Source organism: Mesocricetus auratus, unplaced genomic scaffold, assembly GCF_017639785.1.
Source record: "Mesocricetus auratus isolate SY011 unplaced genomic scaffold, BCM_Maur_2.0 Super-Scaffold_100007, whole genome shotgun sequence".
In the NCBI taxonomy this organism is placed as follows: Eukaryota; Metazoa; Chordata; class Mammalia; order Rodentia; family Cricetidae; genus Mesocricetus; species Mesocricetus auratus.
Genome location: NW_024429191.1, coordinates 14,927,785 through 14,944,283, shown reverse-complemented (window position 1 = coordinate 14,944,283; position 16,499 = coordinate 14,927,785). Strand labels below are relative to the sequence as shown.

General features: G+C 43.9%; 1 protein-coding gene across 1 annotated transcript in view; it reads left to right on the top strand.

Moving 5' to 3' along the window:
- Nucleotides 1–16,499, top strand: part of Dock2 (dedicator of cytokinesis 2) — a 409,830-nt gene that overhangs the window by 34,598 nt on the left and 358,733 nt on the right. The window contains exons 3-6 of the mRNA XM_040748446.1: nt 6,650–6,690; nt 7,728–7,783; nt 8,746–8,842; nt 15,179–15,327. Of these exons, the coding sequence (XP_040604380.1) occupies nt 6,650–6,690; nt 7,728–7,783; nt 8,746–8,842; nt 15,179–15,327 (343 nt within the window). The remainder of the gene's footprint in view (nt 1–6,649; nt 6,691–7,727; nt 7,784–8,745; nt 8,843–15,178; nt 15,328–16,499) is intronic.

Sequence of the window (16,499 nt, the reverse complement as noted above, 5' to 3'; positions counted from 1 at the left end):
ATAGAGGCTTCATCTTGATGGACTATTCCTATGATGAATATGAAATGACCTTCTTCATCTCTTTTGACTGATTTTAATTTGAAATCTAATTTGTTAGATATTAAGATTGCTATGTCAGCTTGTTTCTTGAGTCCATTCGATTGGAAAAATCTTTTCCCAATCCTTTACTCTGAGGTAACATCTGTCTTTGACATTGCGATGTGTTTCTTGTATGCAGCAAAAGGATGTATTCTGTCTTCATATTCATCCTGTTAGCCTGTGTCTTTCTATAGTCGAGTTAAGACCATTGACATTGAGGAATATTAGTGACCATTGTTTATTAATTCTTGTTTGTTTTGGGTTTGTTGTTCATGGTGGTATTGTGTGTGGATCCCCCCCCTTTTCTTTCTTTTTTGTGGGATTATCTATTGACTATGTCTTTGTGAGTGTAGTTATCTTTTCAGTACTTTCTGTAGTGCTGGATTTGTAGATATGTATTGTTTAAATCTGGTTTTGTCATGGAATATCTTGCTTTCGCCATCTATAGTGATAGTAAACTTTGCTGGGTATAGTAGTTTGGACTGGCATTCATATTCCTTTAGTGTTTGTAGAACATCTATCCAGGACCTTCTGACTTTCAGAGTTTTCATTGAGAAGTCAGATGTAATTCTGATAGGTCTGCCTTTATATGTTACTTGGTCTTTTTCCTTTGCTGCTCTTAATACTTTTTTTTTCTAATTCTGTAAGTTTTGTGTTTCGATTATTATGTGGCAAGGGGACTTCTTTTTGTGGTTCTGTAAGCTTGTAGTTTCATAGGCATATCCTTTTTTAGGTTGGGAAAGTTTTCTTCTATGATTTTGTCGAGTATGTTTTCTGTGCACTTGAGCTGTATTTCTTCACCTTCTTCTATACCTATTATCCTTAGGTCTGGCCTTTCCATGGTGTCCCATATTTCCTGGATATTTTGTTTTAGGGATTTGTTGGACTTGAGATTTTCTTTGTTCAAGGCTGATCATTTACCCAGTTTTTCTATTTCCAGCATCCCCTCATTTTGTGTTTTCTTAATTGTTTCTGTTTAAGCTTTCAAGCCTTAAAGTTTTTGAATCATTTCCTTTGCTTGTTTGGTTGTTTTTTCTTGGTTTTCTTTGTATTCTTTAAGGGATCTGTTTATTTCTTGATTTTTTTTTTTTTGGTTTGTCTTTTCCTCAATTTCCTGTATTTTTTGTTTGTTTTTTCTTCCATTTTTAAAGGGTTTTTCTCATTTCCTCTTTGAGGGTCTCAAATAGTTTCATAAAGTTGTTTTTAAGATCCTTATCTTCTGCTTCATCTGCATTGGGGTGTTCAGGTCTTGCTGGTGTAGAGTCCCTAGATTCTGGTGGTGTCATATTGGCCTTTCTGTTTTTGAGTGTGTTCTTATGCTGTTGTCTTCCTATCCCTTCTTCAAGTGAGTACAGGTGGGGTGTCTCCCTCCCCTCTTGTCTCCTGGTAGCATAGGTGGGCCAAGACTTCATTGTCTGCAACTCTGGATGACCCAGCCTCTGCTGGTGTTTTGCTCACTCAAGCAGAGGACAGAGGGGGACCAAGACTTAAGTGGAGGGCAGAGGGTGGTCCAATAGTGAGGTGTGGCCTGACTCAGGCTGGTCAGTCCTACAGGGGTGGGTCCACTGTTTGCAGGGAGCAGACCCAGTAATATCCAAGTGGGGGTGGTGGGAGTGGGGCCCTGAGCAGAGCCCACACTCACCTCAAGCAGAGGGCAGAGGGTGGAGGGTGGGGCAAGACTGAGGTGTGGCCTGACTCAGAGTGGTCCATCCTGCTGGGGCAGGTCCACTCTATCCAGGGAGCAGGCCCAGGAAGATCTAAGGAGGGCAGTGGACGCCAAGAGTTGGGCCCCAGAGCAGAGAGCCCACACTCATCTCAAGCAGAGAATGGAGATTGGAAGGGGCTGCAAGCCAGGGTTATCTTAAGCCTGGGATGTCTTCTTCCTGTACATTGTGTGCCTTTACCAGATGAATTCCTTCCTAATCATGTGACTTATTTATTTGAAATTACCTGCATGTGTGTGAAGATGGTTGGATTTGTGCATTTGCATGCAGGTGCCTGCAGAAACCAGAGAACTCAGCTTTCCCGGAGCCAGAGTTATAGGCTGTTGTGAGGCACCCACCATGGCTACTGGGAACTGAACTCAGGTCTTCTGCAGGAGAAGTAGATGCTTTTAACCGTGGAACTCTTTTTTCCAGCCTCTATAATCACGTTTTTAAAATAGTTTTTGTGACAGTACTCTGAGGGGAAGTGCTGTTTTTCTCAGATTAAAAACATTGAAGCTTAATTGACATAACTAAGGATCATACTTTCTGGAAATGGCAGACAGAGGGTTTTTTTTTTGTAATTCTGGGCTATTTAGAAACTTTTCCTTCTCCCTTTCGTATATCTCAGATTGCATTTGTTTTTTTTTTTAATCATTTTTTATTTTAATTTTAAATAGCTTGTTTCACATGTCAATCCCAGTTCCCTCTCCCTCCCCTCCTCCCGCACTCCCCTTCCACCCTCCCTCCCACCCTATTGCCAAGTCCCTCCACATAGGGGATGTCTAGAGTCTATCATTTCACTCTTGGTAGGGTCAAGGCACTCCCCTAAGAGTCCAGGCTGAGAGAGCATCTCTCTTTGTGCCATAGGCACATGAAGACAGATTGTATACCAGGGATAGACACTGATCCACAGCTCAGAGCCCCACAGGTTGCCCAGGCCTTCTCACTGACACTCACATTTGGGGGGGTCCAGATCAGTCCCATTCTGGCCTCCCCACTGTCGGTCTGGGGTCCAAGAGCACTCCCCTGTTCAGATCAGCCGTCTCTGCTGGTTTTGCCAGCCCATTCCTTGCCAATTTGCTCATCACTCCTCTCTCTCTGTCACTGGGTTCCTTGGGTTCAGTTCAGTGCTTAGTTGTGTGTTTGCCTCTGCTTCCATCAGTCCCAGGATGAAGGCTCCCGGATAGTTATAGACATCAAGTTCATTATCAGGAATGGGCATTCGAGGTGGTCCTTCCACTATTGCCTAGCTTGCCAATTGATGTTATACCTTTAGATCACTCGAGGTCACTCTGGTGCCTGATCTGTCTTCGATCCTATGATTCCCTCTTCCCCCTATATTTGTACTATAGGAAAGGAGCACACTATGAATAGCTGGCATTTCACAGTTGTCCAAAAGAATTGTAAGAAAACTCCCCTTTGTTCATCTTCCTTTGGGGTGCACATCTTAGCCATTCAGGCTGCTGTAGAGAATGCATGGACTTGTATGTTAAGCATCAGGAATGTTATACGTTGTAGAGTCAGGAAATTCAGGGTCAAGGTTTTGGCAGATGTGGTGCCTGGTGAGGGCTGGTTCCTCCTCTGCACAAGGCTTTCTTCATGCTTCTGCTTCTTCATTTAGTGGTGGAGACTGAGGGAGAGGTCTCCTCTGTAAGATGTTAACTACCACCCAGACGAGCTACACCTGTGTAAGCACAGCCTCTTCCTAAAGTCACACCACCTTGTGCCGTTACACTGGACCTTATGATCTTGACATAGGAGTTGGGGGATGCACAAGTAATTGTTTCATGACAAGGGTTAATGACACTTGATATTATTGAAGTTAAAACAGCACTCAGTTTTGACACATCCAACATCTGATAAGTGCTGTGTTACAGAGACTACTTTTGATCATGGTACCATCTCTCTGGGGTTTTGCCTACAGTTAAAGTTATGGTACACACAAGGAGACAGCTGACAACAACGGATCTGATAGGGGAAATAACATCAAGGCTCAGAGGTGGTCAGCAGGGCAGGGAAAGCCTGAGGGCAGTCTTGATAATGTTGCAAAGGGTGTTGGATCATATTCCTCTCTTGCTTAACAGTGATATTTTTTATCTGAAAGAACACAATAGATCTGTTTCTGAAAATAGGTAATCTAGTGTATATACACAGTATACACCGGGGACATGATTGGCACTGAATGAGTGTGAATTTGGAGGCAGAGAATGGATTTTGGGGGGTGAGAGTTACCCAGGAACAAGCAAAGCTTTGAGAGTCAGGATACCTATAAGGTGTGCACGTGTGACTGAATTTTAAAGGTCCACAAAGGTAAAGTCCTTTGGCTCTACTCTGGTGGGCATCTGGAGATAGAGATGTGAGCATCAGCTTTGAATGTGGACTGTTGGTTCCCTATTATTTTCATGCTGCAATGTGGAACCCGGATAGCTCTTTCCTCTGTTCCCATCAGCGTGGCTGAGGAGTTTTAAGGCTCTGGCTTTGGATTGACAGTCTTGAACTAAAGCTTTATCTGTATCATCTCAGCTCAGTAGACCAACTTGATGAAGCTCCAACGTCATTAGTGAAACAGGAATGATAATACTTAGCTTGTAGGATTTATGTGACTGAGAAGAGAACCTCCATAGTGCTTTGATTAAAGTGATTATGAATGGCAGCTAGTAGCAATATTCCAAAGATTAATTTATATTTAATTGCCAGACAGTGTCATTGTGATGCAGTGAATACAGCAGAATTCAAAAGTCAAAGCTTAGGTTTAAATTTCAGGCTGTGTGACAATCAGCAAGTTGCTTGTTCTCTGACTCTCTGCTTTCATTTACAAAACTGAAGTAGTAATAGTGCATACTCAATAGGATTGTCATGAAGATTAATCTTTAATCTTGTAGGCAAGTGCTCTACCATTGAACTACATCATCAGCACACTAAATTAAAAATTAAAACAAAACAAAATAAAACAAAACAAAATTAATGCCTTTAGCAAAGCAACTGGCATATAGCAAACACTTAGAGGAGACTAAACCCTCTTGTTCACTGTTAATTATTTTCTATTGTAACTGGCAAGTATTGAGAGGCAGCTAAAAATAGGAGGCTGCACTTCGTGAAATATAAGAGCTTCTATCCCCAGAAATCCTCAGTTGCAAAGTAGCTTAGAGATTTCATTTGAGGGCTCTGACGGTGAGATGATGAAATATTAGATGTGAGGGTTAGCTTTGTCAACCAGACACAGCATAGAGTCACCTGGGAAGAGTCTCATCGAGGAGCTGCTACATTGGGTTGACTTGTGAGCATGTCCATGGGATTGTTGTAATTGATGTGGGGAGACACAGTCCAGTGTGGGCAGCAGCATTCCCTAGGAAGGGGATCTTGAATTGCCTAGGAGTGGAGAAATGGAGCTGAGCATAAACAGGCAAGAAGCACACACGTGTTCATTGCCTTCTGCCTTTGGCTGTGGGTGTGATGTGACTAGTTGTTTGTGCTTCCTACTGCTTTGGCTTTCCCACATGCTTGACTGTAACCATGAATTGTGAGCCAAAATCTCTCCACCCCAGTTTCTTTCCATCAAGGTGTTTTTTTAAAATCACAGCAACAGAAATGAAACTAGGACATTACATGACCATCAAACTCCTTCTCCCAAGACTAGAAGTAGCTGATTCTTTTATATCCAAACATGTTGAGTGACTGGAAAAAATTGCTCAATTTCTCTGTGTCTCGGGTAGGCTGCTCAGCTGTTTAATGGAATAATGAGGATTCCTGCCCCATATGGTTGTCAAGAAGATGAAAAGGCCGAATGCAGAATAGCTCCTGGAAGAATGCTTTCATTCCAGATTCCAGATTCTTCTTCCACAACTTCCCCAATTTCCCTTCTATTTTCTCTGTGTCCTTTCTCTTTTCTCTCACTTTCTGTCACTCAAAATAGGATCCTCATGGATTACTGTGACTTCAAAACTTTCTTTAGTGTTGACCTTCAAGCTGGTCATGACTGGGAGAGTGACTTTGCATTTCAGTCATTTTGGTGATGATGGTGGGGGCTTTGTGTGAATGTCTGTTGAGAATATATTCTGGCTACAATCTGTCAGCCTGGTAATGAGGTCTGTTAATGAGGCACTTGGCAGGTGCTTTTTATTTACAAAGATGACAAATGCCACCACGTGGCTGTGCTCCAATCATTTCAAAGGCCAGTGGACTCATTACAGCATGCTGAACTCACTCTCATTCTGTTAGAGGACTCTGAGTCATTTGGATTTCTGTTAATTGAGCTATTTTTTCAACAGTCCTGCAAAGAGGAGACCCTTTAAAATCCCTGCCCCTCTACCTGTTCACCAATATATCTGTTTGGTAATGACTAACTTCAGAAAATCACATTTTAGACACCACTCATTGCTGTTAGAGTGGTCTATATTACTTTAAGATGATTTCTCAGGTCCCTGAGCCTTTGCAGGACTAAGGCATTGTAATCATGCACATGACCACAGGCAGGTAAATGAGGAAAGGAAGCCTGGACTGTGGGTTTGAGGCATCTGTCTGCATGATGGGTGCTGAGGCTTCTCTCCAAAGGAACTTGGGACCATGGGGCCCAGCGCACTGGGGACCTCACTAAGACACCTCATTTCTGCAAAGGAGAAGGGGATTTACATCAGTGTGTGAATGAAACCCTGTACCTGTAGCTGGTACTTTGAGATGATGGCAACCAACACAACACAATGTATTTCATGCTGTGAGCTTCTCGGTTTGTCTCATAATACAGGTCTAAAGCAGACTGCAACCATTTCTTTACTCAGTGAGAATAAACAGACAAAAGCAAAACAAAAGCGAGTTAACAAAAGATGCAGAGAAAATGAAAGACCTTTGCATTTGTTTTTTCTTTGCAGACTGGTACAGAGGGTACCTTGTAAAGCATAAAGTGTCACAGGTAAGGTCACTTTGTTTTCATCTGGGACAATAAAGGATGTCTTCACCTGGCCCTGCTGCCTCTGCTGGGCAATTCTTTCCCTGCTCTGCTCTTCAGCAAAGTGAGTCAACTCCTTCCTTCCAAATCTACTCTTGGCTCTCACTCCTGTGCCTCACTGTGCACACTCTGCCTCTACTCCCTCCTCTTTCTTTAAGGTGGTGTCTGGCACCCTCTTCTCCTTTGCTGACATGCAATTTGCTTATGCTTTCTCCTCCCTGGGGGGCCCAGGAAACGGTGCACTTTGCAGTTGAAGCTGGTCTCTGCTCTTCCTTTCAGCATCATATAGGCATTCACTCATTTCCCCATGTGACATGAAAGGACAGGCCCGGGTGCCCTTGCCGATGACAGAGTCACTCTGTCATGCCATCTCCATGACAGCAGGCACTTGCTTTGCTTGTTTCATTTTCTCAACTGGTGCTCATCAATGTGGCTGCATGTCCCCATCATGCACACTGCTTGAATTCATGGAGGAATTTCCAAGCATCTGATAAAGCTCCCTTGCCATCTAGGTCATGGTTATGAAGTACTTTCCCTGATGTGTTGCTCAGGGTGGCACAATCCTGCCCTTCCTTCTCAGAGGACAGTGAGTTAGATCTAGTGAGGAGAGGTCTCACATCTTAGAGGTGCCAGTAAAGCCATGGACTTGCTTCAGACCCAGGGGTCCTCCTCACACCCCTGCTTAAACACTGTTACTTCCCTGGGAGCAGAGCTCATGTCTCCACAAATGAGGGGGCTCAGACCCCTCTTCTATTCATTTCCCCTCTTGCCCACCTGAGAGGACAAGTGCCTGTGATGGTACTGAAGGATCCTTTGGGATGGACAGTGGGGCACAGAAAGACCTATGCACGTGTGTTTGGCATCTATGTCTGCCCCATCTGACTCGTGGATTTGTTCAAAATCCAGTAACTTAGTGGGTAAAAAACAAAACCTGGGCAGGCAATGAGTCAGTTGTTTTTCTGTGATGTGTCTTCCATTCTATTTAATTTTGTTTCCTACAGGGCATTTTCCCTACATCCTTTATCCATGTCAAGGAAGTGACAGTGGAGAAAAGAAGGTACTTGTGGGGACCTGGGTGAGACACTCAGTTGGTTGAGTGACTCCTTGCAAGCGTGAGAACCTGGGTTGTGTTCTTTCAGAACACATGGTAAAAAGAGCTGGGCGCGGTGCTACCTTGGGATAACCTACTTACGTGCATTTTAGGAAAAGTCCTTTGCCTGCAAAACCCTGAACTTGCTCTGGAAAGAAGGCCAAAACCACAGCATCTGCTTGTAATCCCAGTGCTGAGGGTTGGGGTGGCAACCGGGTCCTTGGGGCCCTTTGGCCACTTAGCCTAGCCAGATTGTCAAGGTCCAGGCCAGTGGGAGACTCTGTCTCAAAACAAAAGTAAAGCCACAAAAAGCAAAGGGAGGAGGTTTCCCTAAGGTACAGTCCTTTGAGGTCCTCTGACATGTGTGGACACTCACCCCCTCACACACACACACACACACACACACACACACACACACACACACACACACACACACACACACACACACAGATACTTGTGTTATTTGCCAGGCTGGCCTCTCCTGGCTCATGGATGCCTTTGTCTAGTTAGTTTTGGCCATCTGAGCTGGCAGATGTGCAGGGCGCAGCTCACTCATCTGTGTATTTGTGTCTTCTCTCTCCCTACGAGGAGCTAATCCAAATTGATTCTAGCAGGAATCTGATTCTAAGGGGAGATTAGTGAGTTTGGAGAATCTGACTTTTCACTAGTAGCTGCCTTTGGACCTGATTAAAGTAGACTTGACTTGAATACTGAGCATGGGGACCTCTCCATGAAGGAGAGAAATCCCATATATTTACATGATGCACTCTGTGTGAGTGCTGCAGGCGGGGGTGGGTGTGGGGGCGGGGGGGGGAGTGTCTCTGCAAGTCTCATCTTCACATCTGCGGCTTACTGAAGAGTTTCCAGTCCTTTCTGTCTTTTGCACCTGTATCTCAATTCCACCCCTTGTTTTCTCCCGCCCTAAATAGGAACATAGAGAACATCATTCCTGCAGAAATCCCTCTGGCACAGGAAGTGACGACGACGCTCTGGGAGTGGGGAGGCATCTGGAAGCAGCTCTATGTGGTGAGATACAACCTGTTCCCAGGACTGGAGAGCCCCACGGCAGCTTCCACTCAGGTTTAAGTTAAGCTCCAGCCTTCAGTGGAGCTCCAAAGCAGAGAACAGAGAGCACAAGAGAGCACACACTGTTGTGTATGTGGACAGTGAGACCCAGAGAGGTTAAGTGCTTTCTCTGAAGTCCCACAGCTAGCAGTGACAGCTACCATCAGTATGGTTGGGTGGGAGCCTTGTGTTTTTAAACAGGTGCAAAAGCTGTTGAGCTTGAGTTTGCACATGAGTTGCCTTGGTACTTGTTTATAAAACAAATCTTCCAGACTTAGTAACCTACCCCTTTAATATTCTCGGGGGATTTGCTTTGGTGTTCTGCTGCCATCCTGAAATATACCCTTGTCACATATTAATTAACTGACGACTATTGTCTTAGATAGATTCGTGAAGAGGCTTTGACCCTGAAAAGCAAAGACTACATTTTATGTGTTTTCTCTGTTTCAAAGCAAATTTAATTTAAAATCCTCCTTTGATGCATCAAAGCTCCCAATGAAAACAATTAGCTAACCAAATGATTAGGCTGAGAATGAAAATGTCAGCCAAGGCTTAGTGCAAGTTTGTTATAGCCCAATGCACACCCACTGGCTTGTGCATGCTGTCTGGGGACCCACCTTCTATGGTAAATATTGACACCCATATGGAAATCTACTAACACGAGGTGATTAGCTCATTCAGTTCTGTAAGCTTTCCAAAGGTTGTCAGTAAAATTTGAGGTATGTGTTTTTCTGTTTTTCACCACTATACTGAAGCACCCGAGGCAGGCTGACTTTTAAAGAGGCATTATTGGATGGCAGATTTCCAGAGTGGTGCTGAGCATCAACATAGCAAGAGACAGGGAAGGTGCATGTGTGTGCTTGTCTGATCACTTTCCCTGTCTTTTCGATCACTGGGACTCTGTCTTAATGACCATATCTAACCCTAATCACTTTCCCAATACCTCACCTCTAAAATTCACAATTGGGTTAAGTTTTGACCCTTAGTACCTGACAGCTGGGATGAAAGTCTAACACATGAGACCTTATGAGGTGCTGTAATGACCAACTCTCATTAGCTCAGGGAAACTGGAGCAGAGATGTGGATGGGTGAACACCTGCAGCACACACACAGACACACATGAGTCAAAGCTTAATTCATTTTATTTTTCTCTCTGCTGGTCCTTCCTACTCTGTTTATTCTTTTACCTCATTGTTTTTCCACTTCTCCTCCTCCTCCTCTCCCTTCTGGATCTTCCCCGTTGTTTCCCTTTCCACATCTTTCCTGATCTTACTGGTTTGCTTCTTTTCTGATGTGTTCCCCTTTACATCTTTCCTTCTCCTCTTCCTTATTTTCCTCTTATCCCTTTTATAACCCCAGTACAAAAATTTCTATGCAAGAAAAGATGGTCTCACAACCACAAGTTACATTCTTTCCAAAAACAAATCACATAATTTTACATAAGAAGAAATCACATCAAGATCACAAGTTATATGGTTTCCTTAGACGTCCACAAGTAGTTAAATGTTTTTCTTCACCCCAAAGCAATGATTCTTTTCTAATTGATTAACAAAGTTTTAAGCAAGCCATGTATGTTTCAGCCAGTTCCTTTTGTACTGGCAGGCAGCTGTTTGCTGTTTTAGTGTAACAGATTTCTGTTTTCTACTCTAGAGAGACCTTAAAGGAGTGGTCAGCTAGCCATCTGTTTTCCTTTACACAATAGGGTCATTTAATTTCCTTTTACAACTTTGCTTTTTCAAGGTACACACCTAGGCCTGTGATTAGTTCCGTAAGCTACATGACCAAGGAACTCAGGCCTAACCTTGGGTGTAGGGATATAATTGTTCTCTTTAATCATGAGCCTATTTTCTCACAGCCAGAATTCATGAATCTATAATGCATTAAACTTTCTTATTTTATTTTTTATCCTCTTCAAATCTCACATCTAACAAAGAGGAAGGTTACTTTTAGCCTACATGTGTCTTTTTGTGTCTCTTATTAGGGCAATGAGCAGAATGACCTAAACCATTTCCTAATCATCTTTACTAAGTGTCCTAAACACCTGGGTATTTTTAGACTTGCTCAGAAAGTCCAATTAAATCATAGATCTAACTAATATCACATCATTGCTGTCATAAAAATCATCTTCATTGTTGCCTAGTGAAGAGCAGGGTTTTCCCAACTATACTAGATACAGTGGGCTCCCTTTCCGTAGTAGTCACACCATGCCAAATACAGCAGGAATACGACAGCAGCAAGCGGGAGGGAGCACGCAGAAGCCAGGGGCATTCTGGAGACAGTCTCCCCAGGGCTTTAGCCTCTCTAGGATTTGGCTTGGCTATTCAGTAAACTGAACTCCATAAACTCCATTGCTAACTGCAACTCTCCTGACACGGTGCCTGGCACTTGTGGCTCACTCAAATCGTATTTACATATGCAAGAGAACAAACAGTATCCTTGTCACTTGAGTGATTTCTTATTCATCTCCACTACTCTCTTGAAAACATCTTTACATAGGCACTGTCGGAACCTGACATTTTCCTCTAAGAAATGGCTCTATAGCAAGTCAGCCATGCCTTCTACCCTACAGTAGGACTATGTAAGCATTAGTCATTTCATTATCGTGTCTATGACTTCTGCCATATATACACAGCATATGCGTGACACTTAATAACTAAATTGGATGCCCTTTTAGTAGATGTAGATAATTTATATGAAGACGGTCATATCATGCCCTGTCATTCCAATATCACATTTCTGATTACTCTAAGCCAAGTGCACGTATGACAATTCAGTTAGTCACTAATTGCCTAGAGTTGGCCTTAGACTCCTTAACCCAATCCTTACTTCAGATGGTAGTTGCAGTCAGGGTTCCCAGACCATTTGCTTCTGTTGCCGTTGGCTACAGACTGAGGGATCCTTACTGCCTCTCCCAACCTGGGTGACCCCCTTCTCACTGTAGATTTCATAATGCATTAGGATTTTCCAGATATCAGGAAAATACTATATATCAGATGGCATTCAGGGTCAGCCTGATGGAAGAGACAGGTAGGGCAGTCATGTTCTCTCAAGTTAACCCACCTACATGAGTACCTGTTCCCTGGGATGCTCCTCCAGCTTACTGCTCAAGAGTCTTAGTTAAAGTTGCAATACACAGACTCCATGCATGACATCATCTGCTATTGGAGAGGTAAGTTAGCTCAGAGTGAGGCTGAAAGTTCTGCCTCCCCCATCAATTATGTGGCTGGTTTTTCTGGTCATCAAACCCCATCCTGAAGCTATCTAGGGGTCCACCAAAGTTACACTGTTAGCACAAAATCACCAATGGATTAAAGGAGCTCTTTCAAAAACCATAAAAGATATGCCTATTGCTTAGTGTATGCTTTTTAAGGGCTTTATAAGCACTGGCCCAGGCCAGAGACAAAGACCTAATATATATGTTTTTCATTATATCACAATACTTTCCCTAAGGGAGACATAAAGGCATTTGGCACAGCTAGAAGATTATTTTCCAAATAAATGCAGTAAACAAGATGGACCAGGAATGAAATCTGGTATTAGAATACTTGCCACTGGTACCCCAGAGAAGGGGAATTGGACAGGATCTCCTAAGTGGACTGGGAGTAGGGACAGAGAGCTGGGATAAAGTGAGGGGGAGAAGAAAGGGGAGAGGAGGACATGGGGGAGCAGGAAAATTGAGTTGGGGGAAGAACAGAGGAGAGCAGGATGAGAGACACCACAATAGAGGGAGTCATTATAGTTATGAGGAGAGATCTGGCACTAGTGAAATTTCGAGAGATCTCCAAGGATGACACCAACTGGCAATCTAAGCAATAGTGGAGAGGCTATTTTACATGCCCTTCCCCAATAATGAGATCGAAGACTACCTTATATGCCATCCTAGTGGCTGATGGAAGCAGAGGCAGACACCCACAGCTGAACACTGAACTGAGCTCCTGGAACCCAGTTGCAGAGAGAGAGGAGCGATGAGCAAAGGGGTCATGACTGGGCAGGTGAAATTCATAGAAACAGTTGACCTGAACAAGGAGGAGCTTATGGACCTCAGACTGATGGCTGAGAGGCCGGCATGGGACTGATATAGACCCCCTGAATGTGGGTTTCAGTGAGGATGCCTCCGCAATCTCTGGGGCCTCGGGTAGTAGATCAGTATTTATCCCTGGCATAAGAATGGACTTTGGGAGTCCATTCCACACAGGGATGCTCTCTCAGCCTAGACACATGGGGAAGGGCCTAGGCCCTGCTCTGGATGATATGACAGACTTTGGAGATTCCCCCATGGAAGGCCTCACCCTCCCTGGGGAATGGAATAGGGATTAGGTCAGGGGCTGGAGGGAGTTGGTGGGGGGTGGGGGAGGAGGGGAGGCAGAGGGAGCAGGGATTGACATGTGAAGCAAGCTTGCTTCTAATTTAAATAAAAAATTATGATCCCCCAAAAAGAATATATAGTGAATACATCAAAAAGAATACTTGCCAGGGGAGGGGTTCATGGACACATAAAATGGAGACAGTGAATCAAGCAATAGTATGCATCCATTGCTCTCTGTTCTCCAGTTATGCACGAGAGGTGACCAGTCACTTGCTCCTTCCATCTTAACGTTCCCGTCATCATGGACAGTACTTTGCATTATGAATAGGAATAAATTCCTCCTCCCTTGAGTTGTTGTCAGGGGATTTTATCACAGCAACAGGACAAGCAACCAAGACAACAGTGGAAGAAAACAGAAATCGAGTGTTAGGTGCTTATTACAGTACCTGTCAAAAAGCTCTGAGTCCCAAACCTTCTTTCTCTGTTTAAAAAAAAGTGAATTGAGCTGAAGAGATGACTCTGTGGATAAAAGTGCTTGCTGTGCAAGCAAGAGGACCCCAGTTTGAATTCTCACGCCCTATATAAAGTCAGATGCATAGTGTAATCTTCTGCAATCCCAGCACAGATAATGTGAGACAGGAGGCAGATTTAAGAGAACCCCTGGATACTCCCAGATCAGCCAGCCTGGAACACAGCACGACAAACGGCAACAGACTCTGTAGAAGGAGAGGAGTGACATCCGAGGCTTTCCTCTGTCCTCTATACACACACCGTGGTAGACATGTGTCTGCATTCACACACAGACACACACACACACCCCTGTAAAAAACAAAAAAAAAATATATACACACGATAATAAACGTGTGTGAGGAAACCATGGCTTTCTTTTTCTGTTAAACAGGATGGGAAGAAATGAGAATCACATGATAGGTTATTTGACATTGTATCTTTGTCTACCCATCCTGCATCCCACAGAAGCCATGTTTTAGGGAATGCCCCCTTAACAATAGCCCCTTCTATTGGAGAAGCAGTCCTGGTTCCTTGTTTTACAGGACCTGAGCTCTGGAGCTTCCATTATAAAAGCTGTTCATGATGACATTCATGTACAATGAGTCCGTTTGTGTTGGAAATGTTCCCACTCCCATCTTGACCAAATACCTGAGAGAGATGACTTAAGGGTAGGGAGATTCCTTTTGGTTCATGGCTTCAGTCATTGAGTATCGTTCCGTGATTTGGCATTGTATCCTAACAGTAGGAACACATGGAGGAGAAGAGGTGTTTACATCATGATGGACAGGAAGCAGAGGGCAGGGATAGGGTTAGAGACTTGGTATAACCTCCAATGACCCACCTTCCAAAGAAAGAGCCATCAGTGAGGACCAAACATTTAATACATGCCGTTTCATATTCAAATTGTAACACCTCTCTTGGATGCAAGCCAGAAAACTTTGTTTCTTTGGCTATTTTATGTATCTACCAAAATGAATGGAAGGAAATTGTGCACAATGAACTGTCTTTGAGTATCAGCTTTTGACTATCAGGTTTTTAAAAAACTTTATGTGTATGGCTATTTTGCCTCTATGCACGTCTGTGTACTACACGCATGTCTATTCCAGCAGAGGCCCGAAGAGGAAGTCAGATCCCCTGGAACTGGAGATGCAAAGAGTTAGGAGCCACTGTGTGTGTGCTGGGAATCAAACCTACGTCCTCCAAAGAGCAGCAAGTGCTAGTAACTATGGAGCCATGTTCCAAGCCCTGGCTATTAGATTTTTTTTCTTTAAACTGAGAAGTGATTGGGATTATTTCTACTTTGGGAAAATTTCAGTGGCCCAATGAGAAGGAATAGATTGGTACTGAGCATCACTTTGTCTCTTCAGCTGGGCAAGGCTGGAGAGAGGTCTGATTGCATACTTCCCCCGACCCCAACTGTGGCCTAGCTTGTCAAATACCTTTAGTGTGGGTAGGCATTCACCATTGCTTCCATCTCGTAGGCCAGCAAAAAGGAGCGCTTCCTCCAAGTGCAGTCCATGATGTACGACCTGATGGAATGGCGGTCCCAGCTCCTCTCAGGAACCCTCCCCAAGGATGAGCTGAAGGAACTGAAGCAGAAAGTCACATCGAAGATCGACTATGGCAACAAGTACCTCTTGCGTCTGCAAATCTACTTTCCCAGCCTCTCCTTCTCCCTTTTCTACCTTGGAGAAGCCTAGTTTCATTTTTAGACTTGGAGTTTGCCACTTTCTATTTAGGAGAAGGCTGTTACCTTAGCCCTGCATGTGCATCTGTGTTATTACACCCTGGGGCCCAAGGGCACACAGGCAGAGTGGAGGCTTGCTTATGCAGTCGCTATTACTGGGCACTGCACAGATTTAGGACGCTATTTAACCTACTTCGGAGGGACCAGGGAGTGCAGCCAAGCTCATTCACTTTCAGCTTGATGCCACTTACCTCTGTATTGTCAGAGCTCTCCACTAACTCCCAGTGTGAGCTCTACTGTCCCATCCCCCATTTGGAGTTATCGAAGCCTCATGCCTCCAGCTAACTCTCACAGTTACAAAAGTGTTTACCAAATGGAAATAGAAGCAAGAGCTGGTTGAAATCTGAATGCTCTCGCATTATGGGGAAAATGAAACAAAATTGATGAGGCAAGGCAATAACATTAGTGTTAGAACTAACACTCGATTGGTGTTTACTAAACACCAGGCTATGTGCCGAGTTTCTTACAGACATTGTCTCACTTAATTCTTTTAATAACTCTGTAGGGCATGCAGTTTTATTGCCCCCATTTTATTTTCTTCATTTTAGAGGAAAGAATTGAGGCTCTTAAAGACATGAGGTTGAAGCTGGAGAGATGTCTCCAGAGTTAAGAGCATACATTGTAGCCTGGAAGTGGTGGCACATTGCCTTTAATCCCAGCACTCCAGGGGAAGAGGCAAGTGAATATCTGAGTTCAAGGCCAGCTTGGTCTACAGAGTGAGTTCTAGGACAGCCAGGGTTACACAGAGAAACCTGTTTTTTTAAAAAAAGCACTCATTGTTTTTGCGCAGGATGCCAGTTTAGTTTCCAGCACATACATGGTGACTCACAACTGCTTATAACTCTAGATCTAGGGGACCTGACCCTCTCTTTCGAACTCTTAAAGCATCTGCACGTACACATGTGCATGTATGTATATGTACACACATGGACATCAATTAAAAATAAAATAACTCACTTTTTTAAGGAGTGAAGTTAGTTGTTCTGAGTTGCATAGCTAGTAAATGACACCCCCAGGGTGTAGACCCCCTGGTGTAGACCTCCAGGGCATATACC